We start from the raw sequence: 12,235 nt of genomic DNA, 5'->3' as shown, positions 1-12,235 counted from the left end.
TGTCATAAAATAGTAATTTCAAGAAAAGACACAATTGATGGAGAGTGTAGAGTTTCTGGAATGTGGCATTGAAAATGTTAGTTATGCTAAATTCCAAACGCAATGCCATATTCTTTTCAAGATAGCTATTAGCTTAGAGCATCTATAATCATGCTTCTTATTTTTTTAGTTAAAATTTAGCTAAAAACATACGAAAGTTATTTTAAGAGCTCTCTATAAAATTTGAACTCCAATCATACTCCCTTAGTTTAGGGAACCATAAATACTATAGTTATTTTTTAATTCAATATGATTGGTCAATCTCTGTAAAAAATATATATATATATATATAATAATAATTAACATTAATTAAAAGTTTAAACTGTGCAATACGAGCCTTAAATCGGGCTCAACCACTATGGGGTTGCTACATATGGAGTCTAATGCAACAAAGTTATCCCCAATGGGATGCATTTAGGTCTATAAATCTTAGAGCCCAAGCGGAGCTATCTAGATATATAAAGACTTTCAGAGCTAGCCAAAGGAGGAGGATAAGCTTGTTACGGTGATGATGAGAATATAGTGAAATGGCGAGAGAAAATCCTAGAGCCCAATCGGAGCTAGCTGGATGTCTGAAGACTTTCAGAGTTAAAATCCTAGAAAAGAAGGTAATTGGAGTCATGTGGTGTTAGCAAAAAGTTATTTTAGAATGCATTTAGAGTTCAAATGTGCATAATAAGTTTTGTAGCTTTGAGAATTGTCAAAAAAGCTTATGTATAGAATTAGATAATTAATTCTCGCCGACTGATCTACGTGAATTTCTCCTTTTGCTCCTTAGTTTATAGGGAATTAGCAATTGTTTACAATCATTGTTCTCTTCTGAAAGCGCATGTTCTTACACGTTACTTGATATATTAGTAAAAGGATAGTTTTCCCTAATGAGATTGTCCCCAAACTTATTTAAGAAGGTACCAAAAGATATCAAATACAGGCTTGCTATTTTGCTATTTTTTTTTTCTATTCTTCCTATCATTCTACTCTCATCCCCTTGTTTCTTTCTACTTTAATTTTCATCACATCACACACACTTGTTCGCGATCCTTGTATTTTCTTGTTATAAATTTTAAACATGCACATACACACACAAATTGTTTCTTTTGAAGGTAATTGGAGTGATGTGGTGTTAGCAAAAAGTTATTTTAGAATGCGTTTAGAGTTCAAATGTGCATAATAAGTTTTGCAGCTCTGAGAATTGTCAAAAAAGCTTATGTATAGAATTAGATAATTAATTCTCGCCGACTAATCTACGTGAATTTCTCCGTTTGCTCCTTAGTTGATAAGGAATTAGCAATCGTTTACAATCATTGTTCCCTTCTAAAAGCGCATGTTCTTACACGTTACTTGATATATTAGTAAAAGGATAGTTTCTCCTAACAAGATTGTCCCAAACTTATTTAAGAAAGTACCAAAAGATATCAAACACATGCTTGCTATTTCGCTATTTTTTTAATTTTCTTCCTATAATTCTACTCTCACCCTCTTGTTTCTTTCTACTTTAATCTTCATCACATTGCACACACTTTTCGCAATCCTTGTATTTTCTTGTTATAAATTTTAAACATGCACATACAACACAAATTGTTTCTTTTGATGGAGGTACATATCGATAGCACATATCAATTCACATAGAATTGGAAGTCTTGTGCTCTTGGTCTTCGAGTCGGAGAAGTGTGAGCTCACGTGCTCCCGCACGTGCCATCCATATTGATAGTCCATAGTCCATAGTCCAAACAACCGATAGTTTTGTTTTGCAACACCCAGCTGCAAGAACAAAACCCCTCTTCCGTTTCCAGGCATCACTGTCCAATAAAACCTTTTACCCTAACCACACTACCCATCCCCTCGCTCTACAGAATATGGCCACCGCCCAGCCCACCGAGAACGGCTCCGCGAAGGTTACGGAACCCGACCTGCAACAACCCGCATCCGAAACCACCACCGCCTCAATAACCGTACCCGAGTCCGACCAAACAGCCACCACCGCAACGGCAGATAACAATCCGAACCAAAATCCCGAACCCGACTCCGGTCCCCAACCGGAGCCCCGCGCCCAGGAAACTACAACGACGGTTAGCGGCGATGCCACCTCAATCGCCGATAAAAGATGGCCGGGTTGGCCCGGGGACTGTGTGTTTCGGCTAATTGTGCCGGTTCTCAAGGTCGGTAGCATTATCGGCCGAAAAGGCGAGCTCATTAAGAAGATGTGTGAGGAGACCCGAGCTCGCATTCGGGTCCTCGACGGCGCCGTTGGAACTCCTGATCGCATCGTGAGTTGTGCCTGTTTTCTCTCTGTGTGTAGGGTTTACTCGTTTTGGTTCTTCTTGTTATGTATTATGAAACGTGCTCTCTTTTGCTGCTGTTGTTTTGAGCTCTAGGATTTGTGCTTTTTAGCTTCCGTTGGTGCTAGAAATTGTGCTGTCGTCTGTGTAATTGTGGCTTTATGGTTATTTAGGGATTCTAGTTATGCTTCGGGGTTGCTAAAGTGTTTGAGGATATTAAAAATTGAAAATTTAAGTTTAAATCATGCAAATTCAATAGTATTTGTGTCATGAGGTAATAGAAACTGCTAAAGTCTAGTGCCTAGTATTTGGTTCTTAGGTGCTTAGGTTTTGTTGCTTACAAAATGCTATGAAGGGAATGGTATTTTGGGAGTGGGGCTTTAAGTTTTGGTTTTTGGTTCTAAAAGGCACCCCAAACAATCTGAAATCTGAGAATGGGGCTTAATTAGTATTGGGTATTCTGCTATTTGAAGATGATCCCTTCTCATAGTTTTATTCGAACACTCAATCTATTAGCAATGAGCATAGGATGAGTAACTCTCTCGATTTTTTTTTCTTTCTATAAACATCTAGTCTCTGATATCTGAGAATGAGACAATCTGTATCTGGTATTCTGCCATGTGAAGATGACCCATGTTTGAAAAATCTTTTGGATATGTTTCATAGGCTTATAATGGGCATAAGACGAGTAACTGCTGTGAATATTTATAAAGATCTGGTTATACAATCTCAAATCTGAGAATAAGACTTCTTGAGTATTCTACTATGTGAAGATGACCCATTGTCAGCAAAATCCTTTGTATCCCTCTCATAGTTTTATTCAAACATTCAGTTTGTTAGTAATGGGCATAAGATGAGTAACAGCCTTAAATTTTTATGAACATCTTGTTATAAAACAATATGAAATCTGAGAATGACACTTGATCAGTATTGGGTATTCTGCTAGGCAAAGATGACCTGTTGTCATGTGAAGTCCTTTGCATCTGGCTCATAGTTTTATTCAAACGTTCAATTTATTAGTAATGGGCATAATATGAGTAAGTGTCTTGAATTTTTATAAACATGGAGTTATAAAACTAAATCTGTATTTTTGTTTCTAAGAATCGTCTGATTGATAGTAATAAGATTTGATACCTTCATAACAGATTTTCCATGGTTGTCAATATCATGAATCCATATTAACTTCTTTACCAATGCTGCAGCCCTGATTACTTTTTCAACCATCATCGTTTTTTTCTTGCTTGCTTGTACCAATCTCTTGTTCTGTACCTTCTCTACCTGTGGAAGTCTCACTCCACAATTTACTGGTTGTGGGCCTTCCTTGCACTTGCTTGGGTGAGATAGCGCTCTGCGTTTGCACACGCTTTTGTGCTTTTTAGTCATGTTTAATGAATTATGTCTGTGGAACTTCGTTAATTTCTGTTGTGTTAGTGTTGGATATTTGTTCAAATTTCACTAGTACTCCATTCGGAGTAGAAGGTGTTTCTTTAATAGGAAACAAAATTTCACTAAGAAAGAGAAAGTACAAAACAATGGACAAAGTGTCCACAGTGGCAAAGAACAAGAGAGCTCTAAAAAAACACCAAAAACTTTAAAAACAAAAGCGATCTAAGAACAAAAGCCCCCGTAAACAGCTGCATATTTTTCAAAAAAATTGCACAGAAAGCAAATAGGGGGGTTGATCCTTTGCTTTCATTGCTTTCGTGTTCTGCTCCTGAGGTGACACAGTCCTCCGACCATTTCACACATGCATATCCCTTCAACCAGACATTATGTCTACAATTATCCCTTCACTAGACATGTGTCTACGGTGATACCATTCTATGCTAAAATCTTTCTAACACACTTTTCTTTTTAGGTGCTGATCTCTGGAAGGGAAGAGCCAGAGGCTCCTCTGTCCCCTGCAATGGATGCTGTAATAAGAATATTTAAACGTATCTCTGGCTTAGCTGATAGTGAGGGTGATGCAAAAGTGTCCGGTCCTGCTGGAGTTGCATTCTGTTCCATCCGCTTGTTGGTAGCATCCACACAAGCAATTAATTTAATTGGAAAACAAGGGTCATTAATCAAATCTATACAGGAGAGTACCGGGGCTTCTGTGCGAGTATTGTCTGGGGGTATGCTCTTATTGTTGCATAATACAACTTTTCTCTATTCAGTAGAATATCAATGGTTGGAAATATCTCCATCATCTTATCACCTTTTTCCCAATGCAAAGTATAATGTGGTTGTTGCTGTTTATGTGGTTTATAATGAAATTAAGTTCTCGTGTATGGGTTTCCTTTCCAATTACTTTTGTGATCTTACTTTTGGAGGCTTAGATTTTCTATTGGTAATCTAGGTTCAATGATCATGCTAGTGAAGATAATTGTATTGATGTGCTTAATATAGTGTGTAATTTAGCTTACATTCTGCTCCCTCTCTCCTTTCTGGCATCTGAGTTCTAGGTCAGTTTTCCATGTTAGAGTCCTTTAACTTCGGAATGTATGATGGGTATGTAAATATGTGATTCTAAATCACAGTATGTCTTCATATCATGTTATGCAGCCACTCTTAAAATATTTGATATAGCTGTTAATTTGAAAAACAAGCCTTTATTATATTCGTTATCCCTTTTAGAAATGCTCTACTCATCCTTCTTCAATCAGTGTATTCAGATTCTTTATAATTTGATTCAACTAATGTCTCTGTCCCTTTTTTCCTGTATTCACATTCATTTTCTTTCTCAAGTGGCCTTACCTTTTTCCATGCTTTAAACCTTTCTTCCTTCTCCAAAGAAGGCATCTGATACTTATTTCTGTTCTTGCAGATGAGGTTCCATTCTATGCTGCTGCAGAAGAAAGGATTGTTGAATTGCAGGGAGAAGCTTTAAAGGTTCTCAAAGCTGTAGAAGCAGTAGTGGCTCACCTGAGGAAGTTTTTGGTTGATCATAGTGTTCTTCCACTTTTTGAGAAGACGGTAAGCTTAATTCCCATTAGTGTCTGGTGTAATTTCATTTCTTTGCATTGCTATGTATTGATTATTGGAACGTGCATCTTTAGTACAATGCAACCATCTCACAAGAGCGTCAACCAGATACCTGGGCTGACAAATCGTTGCTGCATACTGCTTCTCAAACGGGAGTTAGCACTAATTATTCTCTCTCAGCAAAAAGGGAATCTTTGTTTCTGGATCGTGAAACTCAATTAGAATCACAACTCCCTTCCGCTGGCATTTCACTTTATGGAAAAGATCCTTCTATTTATGGAAAAGATCCATCTATTTATGGGCAAGATCCTTCTATTTATGGACAAGATCCTTCTCTTTCTTCTATCCGTTCTTCAGGGATTGGTCGGCCTGGTGCTCCTATTGTTACTCAGGTTGGTTGTTCTAACCGTTTCATATTTTAGCTTAACTTCCTACTTAATGAGCTTTTGGGTTTTCACATGCATGCTCAACACAGAAAGGCAGTCTAGCTTGGTTGTAACTTGTAATTAAAATAAATGGGGCCAAGTGTGTTTTTTAGCTTTGCTAGAAGGATGGTAGGGGATCCGTTGCTATCTAGCCCTTGACATAATTTAATTATAAACAGTAGGAATGTATACAGTTTGTTTAAGACTCTGAATAACTAAGGTTTTGTGTCTTACCGACCGACTCATCTATTTGAGAAATAATTTGTCTTGATGTATGACATATTGTGAAGATTTGTTGTCAATCGGAAACCTAAAGTGTACCAGATTGCATCAGGCCTGTGTTATGTACGTCACTTTCTGCATGTATACTCTGATTGTTCTTGAAAACAAATCAGAGTGCAATATTCTGCTTCATATTGTTGTACTTTCTTTCTCTATTTATAGTTTTGGTAACAATATTTTCTCTGTTGCATTCTATAATCAGATTGCACAAACAATGCAAATTCCTCTATCTTATGCCGAGGACATTATTGGGGTTGAAGGTTCGAATATTGCATTCATTCGCCGTAGTAGCGGAGCCATCTTAACTGTGCAAGAGAGCAGGGGACTACCTGATGAAATTACCGTAGAAATAAAAGGCACCTCATCACAGGTTCAAATGGCTCAGCAACTGATTCAGGTCTGCTTACCAATGATCTTTCTTTTCCATTTATATCTAGTAAAATGAGGGATTAACAAATTTTTAAATTTATTTTATATAAAAGATCTGTTACATCACTTTGAGATAATTAAAGATTAAAGTTATATTTACCAAAAAATAAAAAAATAATGAAGGCTTTATATAACTACGATGTTTTAGTTACAGGTGGGTGGTTTCCTGGTTTATTTGTAAATTTCCCATTAGAAAAAAGTTTGCATATATTTGGCAAGCCAGCAAAAATGAAAAACTTGTGACTTCAATAGGGTCCCTGCTTGGAAAGTTTAAGCATGCTGGTTTTTTTTTTTCTTCGTTTTCAGGAAGTTATAAACAGTCGCAAGGAACCAGTTACAAGTAGCTATGGCAGGATAGATACTGGAATGAGGTCATCCTACAGTCAGTTAGGTGCTTCATCTTACCCTTCATCTTCATTACCGTCACAACCGTATGGTGGTGGGTATGGATCTTCTGGTCTAGGAGGAGGCTACAGCACTTTCAGGCTTTGATTTGATTGCTAACCGAAAGACTAATAGTGGCTTCTCTGCTTGGACCAACAAGTTATTTAGTCCACATATTAGATAAAAATTGATGTCCGGAGTGTAGCATTTGTAAAGTTGCCAGAGGAAAGGGGTCTACAATGTCATCTGATATCATCAGATTTGATCTGTTGGGTAGCCAAGCTTGAAAGGGATATAGAAGAAAGAAAATTGTATTGAAATAGTAGTGATTTTCGTTTACCTTCATGAATTTGTGCATTAAGCATTAATTTTGAAGTTAAATGAGGCTTGTTGCATTTGGTTTTTTTATTGTCCTCTGTTAATTTTCTCAAACTTTGATTTGCAATAGTTTTGCTTTTTTTTAAACTCTTGAATTTGCTTGTTACGATCGCAAAACTGATCCTTCAACCCAAATGCCCTCTTTTCATTCCCGCAAATTTATCATCGCACAAGAAGAGATGTTAATCATTATCAATAGAAAGAATTGAAGCATGCTGTTTCTACGAGAAGATGGTTTATAAATATACTTATGTTAACGTTCTAAAGTATGTTTAGCAAAAGAGGAATGATCACTAACATAACATGCGTCATCTTGTTCTGTATATGCGAATGGCCGTATGGTCTTGGTGTCATTCCGTATTCATTTTACTAATTCCTAAATTCAAATATAGTGACATTCAGTCTTTATTTTGCTAGGTCCTAACCTAAATTCAAATCTTATAAATGATAGTTTGATTGTTGAAACAAGAAGATAAAGAAACATGTAATAACAATCATCCGATTGAGTTAAATTTGAAGCTTCGGTGTTGTACTAAAATGTCTACTCAAGAGTCATCCAATAATTTGATTTAATAACGTAATCACACTTTGATACATATGTATAAATTATTATTATTTTCAATAATTTCAGTATACGAGTCAAGTTTGATTTGCATGTAAATGTAAGGAGGGATGAAATGAGCCCAACAAAGTTCACGTTATTTATTTAGATTAGAAAGAAGTATGTGACCTATTTGAAAAGGTCCCAGTTCAGCTGCACTTGGAGTTTGAAATGAGAAGACAACATTCCTTGTCAAGTTGTCATATAATAAGACGATATAAACGGGCGTTATCTAGAACCTTCTCTTTTTGAAACCACTCATCCTGGCATTCTAGGAAAGGAGAAAGGCCTTGTTCAAATCATTTGCTCTCAAATTCAAAAGAAAAAAGAAATGCCGACGTTGAATTTGTTCACAAATCTGCCAGTGGATGCAGTGTTGGCCTCTGACATTCTCAAGGACGCCACCAAAGCCGTTTCTAAAATCATTGGCAAACCCGAGTCTGTTAAGTCTCCTTTTTCCCTTCTCTTGTGTTCTTTTTGTTGATGTATTTGGTATGAACATAAACTGTTCGATGAAAATACTCAATGAAATAGTAAACTTTATCAATATGGTATTAGTGGCTTGCATTATAAATTACATATTCACTTTGTTTTTCGGTTTCATATTCTTCAGTATGTGATGATTTTGCTGAACGGGTCAGTGCCTATGGCATTTGCGGGCACGGAAGAACCGGCAGCCTACGGAGAATTAATCTCCATTGGGGGCATTGGACCGAGTGTTAATGGAAAACTGAGTTCAACTATTGCAGAAATTCTGGAAACCAAGCTTTCCATCGATAGCTCCCGCTTCTATATCAAATTTTATGACGTTGAGGTGAGCCCAATTACTTGTTTGTTACATTAGATTGCCTAAATTTTGCAGCTTCAATCTACTTGTCGTATACTAGAAATGTAGAATATTACTCTTCATATTGCATAAAGCATAAATTACTTTTATCTGGCCTTCCAAATATTTACCCTTTTCTGTGGTACTTCTAGTTCTAGTGGTAGAGCACTTTATCTCCAAACCCACGAGAACAATTTGATTATTGTCCTAACTAGTGGAAGAATTAGCTTCCATTTCTTGGGAAGGAACAGAACAATACAGTCTACAGATCTATTGCTTGGGAAGTCAATAATATAGATTTTTCTATATTTTTCAAACAATTATAGAAGTTTAATATAAAATTTACATGAAATGCTAGAGTTTAGAAGGGTCACGGCCACTTCGGGCTGAAGTGTGGCTCCTCACTTGGAGCTAACCCCGCTGTGCACTAATGGGGTGGGGAGATGCCATTTCTCTCAAAGTCCATTCACAACATTTCTCTAAGAAGCTTGGTTTGTCACAAAGCCACCAGGCTGCAAGACGGACCGACTCTAAGAAGCTTCTACCAAATAACTCATTCTATTCTAGTCTTTTGTCGTAGTGAACTCCTGTAGCAAGTATCCACTGAACCTATTGTATCTTCACCTCTCGTTGATTTGCAAATTGGTCATAGCTAAAGTAGTTAAAGTTAGTTAAATCACTTTTCACATAAATTGATGCCTTTATTAGCCCGTAACTTAATTCTTGTAAGCAAGCCTCTGTCATTTGAGAGATTATCGTTTGAGCATGATGTTTTTAGTTAGATATGGGTGGTATATTTAAACCAATAATTCAATTAAAATGAATATTTATTTAATGTTGAAATGCTGTTTGTAGCAATAATATGTTCATCAACTACTAACTAGTTTATATAATCATCCTTTTCTGTTCCAGCGGCCCTTCTTTGGGTTTAACGGCTCAACATTTTGATGACCACTGTTCTTGGCTAATGGTTCTATGAAGTGTAGAAGGTGAGGCTGGCTAATGGCTTCTTCTCTTCCTCAGTTGTAATTTTCTTTTACGTAAAAAGAAAACTCTTTAGTTTGTATTCTCTGATGAAATTTAAACTGTTATTCAAATCAGAAATAGCCAGTTGTGTATTATGCCATACATGAAATTTAAACTGATTAAACCGTGATATAGAAGTTAGATGGTGCTTATATGTTATGAGCTCAAGGCTTTGCATTTTAGTAGTCGTCTAAAATTCTCTAGGCTTTTTGCATTTAGTAGTCGTCTAAAGTTCTCTTTTATTTTATTTATGGCAAGGAGCCATATGGTCCTGCATAGTGGAGGTGAACCAATCTGGTTCCTCCTTCATTCCAGATCACTGTTAGAGATGGCATGGGGAAAATGAGTTAAATTTGTGAGCAGCTGTAGGGACAAAACTAAAAGGAAATAAATTGAAACCGGCACAGAATGTATTTCTTCAACAAGCCCACCCAACAGCCAAGCAGTCATCATGTTGGGAGAAGCTGCACCACCTCTTGAACATACCTTGAAAGGCCAAGGTCAATATCCCCAACTTCATCGTCAGATAGCCATGGCTAACGATTTTCTTGTCAGAGTTGTCGGAATTGGGCAAAGTCAGACATGAAAGTGAGGTTTTAGGATGATAAACGAGGCAAAATAAGTTTTGGGATGTAAAGTGAGACGCATTGTTTGTGGGCATAAGCATAATCAAGTCTATTTACATTATGTAATATGGGCTTTGATATATGAAGAAATGTGTACATATTAATTTGGCTTTTTATCACAAATGATTCATGAGGTTTGCGAAATTATCACATTTCGTCCCTAACCTTTTTTTGTGACACTAATGGTCCTTAAGATTAGTCTCCACACATCAAAATGGTCCCTGCCGTTAGCTTCAGTCAAATTTTCTGTTAAATTGCTGGCGTGACACATGTGTGGAGCCCACACATCCAATGGTATAAAGCCACGTGGCTTTAAATATAATATAATATATTTCTAAAACTTAAAATTCATTTAAAAAATGAATTAAAAGCAACTTAAATATTTTTATATATTTTTAAATATCTCTCTCTCCTTCATGTGTTCTCTTTCCCTTCCCCTTTTGCAGACCCTCTCTCTCTCTCACATTCGATTTGAACAGAGCATGAAAGATATTTTAAAAAATTTATAAAAAATTTAGCTTTTAATTAATTTTTTTAATGGATTTTATGTTTTAAAAATATTAAAAATATATTATATTATGTGTGAGCTCGACACGTGCCACGTCATTAATTTAACAAAAAATTTGACAAAAGCTAACGACATGGACCATTTTTATGTGTGGAGGGTAACTTTAAGGACCATTAGTGTCACCAAAAAAGTTAGGGATGAAGGATGATAATTTCATAAACCTCAGGGATCATTTGTGATAAAAAGCCTATTAATTTTAATCTATTCGTGGTAAAGACTACTTTTTTAAAAAAAAATTTATAAACAAGTGTTGTCTTGAGATTGGAACATATAACTTTCTTCAATGAAATGTAAACTACTAGACCAAATTATACTCTTCTTTTTTAACTTATCAAACTTTTGTTTATGTAATTGGACAACTTGCAATACATTTGATAAAGGACGAATAACAAACTTTTAGGCACTTCCACTCATTTGTCATGACAAAGGACAAGACAAGGGCTGTTACTATTCATGTGAATAGTGGCAATCCTTGCAAAAAGTAAGGTGTGTTTTCACCCGTTGACATGGCAAAGGGAAAATACTATTTATTCCCCCCCCCCCTTTTTTTTTAAACTAAACAATTAATTTGGATAATATTTTCGGGTTCCTAGATGTCAATATTTATTATAAAATTCATATCTCATAACTCTGAATGAATTTTTCGGATAAGATTTTCGGATTTAAATTTGAGATAAATTTTAAATTTCAGATAATATTTTTACCATCTAAAACCGCACCATGTGTCATCTTTATCTGCCCAAATCTCTCTATAAAATCAGAGGCTCATCTCATACATCTCACACAAGATCTTCTCTATATTTTCATTTATCAGATTTTAGATTTCATACTCCATTCTCAATATCAGACATGAAAAGATGCTTGGAGAGGCAAAAGCGAGAAATTAAAGAAAGAATGCGTAGACGAGCTGAAGGAAAAAGGGTGCAGCAAGAAGAAGATGAACAAGTTGCCATAGCAATGGCTTTGCTTTATCAACAAAGCCAAGGCCGCCTACTAGACAATGTCATTTCCCCAACTCTTTATTGAGAATTTTCCACCTACTAGACAATGCCATTTTCGTACGGGTTGAACCCGATCTTTCACAAAATCCAGCATGAATTTTTCTCCACATATGAGAGAATTTCATCTCATTGCCCGTGACGGGACAATGACTAATTTGGACCCAACACTCACACAACAAAACATCTTCCATGGTGCTCCATGCCTCTTTGGTTTCTATAGAAGAAGCCATAAGATGATAAATATAAATAAAATTTGAAAGTGAATAAAATGTTGAGTATAAAGTGAATAATAATAGAAAGAGAAGAAAATGTATAAGGATTTGGAGCATGCCAGGTTGGCATCAGCGATGACGTCATATCCACCTCGGGCTCGAGCTCGTTCAACCTTCGGGCCAGTCCAGTCC

The 12,235-nt window shown here is 36.2% G+C and overlaps 2 protein-coding genes across 3 annotated transcripts; both read left to right on the top strand.

The window, feature by feature from the left end:
- Positions 1-1,619: 1,619 nt before the first annotated feature.
- Positions 1,620-7,591, top strand: LOC117632490 (RNA-binding KH domain-containing protein PEPPER). Of its 2 annotated transcripts, none has more exons than XM_034365985.1 (6): positions 1,620-2,306; positions 4,177-4,435; positions 5,128-5,276; positions 5,360-5,677; positions 6,195-6,389; positions 6,728-7,213. In XM_034365985.1, the coding sequence occupies exons 1-6, from the start codon at positions 1,896-1,898 to the stop codon at positions 6,911-6,913; spliced, it is 1,518 nt and encodes a 505-aa protein (XP_034221876.1). In that variant the 5' UTR covers positions 1,620-1,895; the 3' UTR covers positions 6,914-7,213. The 2 variants fall into 2 exon arrangements, with proteins under 2 accessions (XP_034221876.1, XP_034221885.1); XM_034365994.1 differs by lacking the exon at positions 6,728-7,213 and adding an exon at positions 7,299-7,591 and having other exon boundaries at positions 1,797-2,306.
- A 101-nt stretch (positions 7,592-7,692) lies between these two features.
- On the top strand, positions 7,693-9,804 carry LOC117632503 (macrophage migration inhibitory factor homolog). Its single transcript, XM_034366003.1, has 3 exons — positions 7,693-8,226; positions 8,398-8,598; positions 9,523-9,804. Exons 1-3 carry the CDS (start codon positions 8,116-8,118, stop codon positions 9,556-9,558), a joined length of 348 nt encoding a protein of 115 aa, XP_034221894.1. The 5' UTR covers positions 7,693-8,115; the 3' UTR covers positions 9,559-9,804.
- Positions 9,805-12,235: the final 2,431 nt, after the last annotated feature.

Source organism: Prunus dulcis, chromosome 1 (genome assembly GCF_902201215.1).
Source record: "Prunus dulcis chromosome 1, ALMONDv2, whole genome shotgun sequence".
Classification (NCBI taxonomy): Eukaryota; Viridiplantae; Streptophyta; class Magnoliopsida; order Rosales; family Rosaceae; genus Prunus; species Prunus dulcis.
This window is presented reverse-complemented; position numbering and strand designations above follow the sequence as displayed.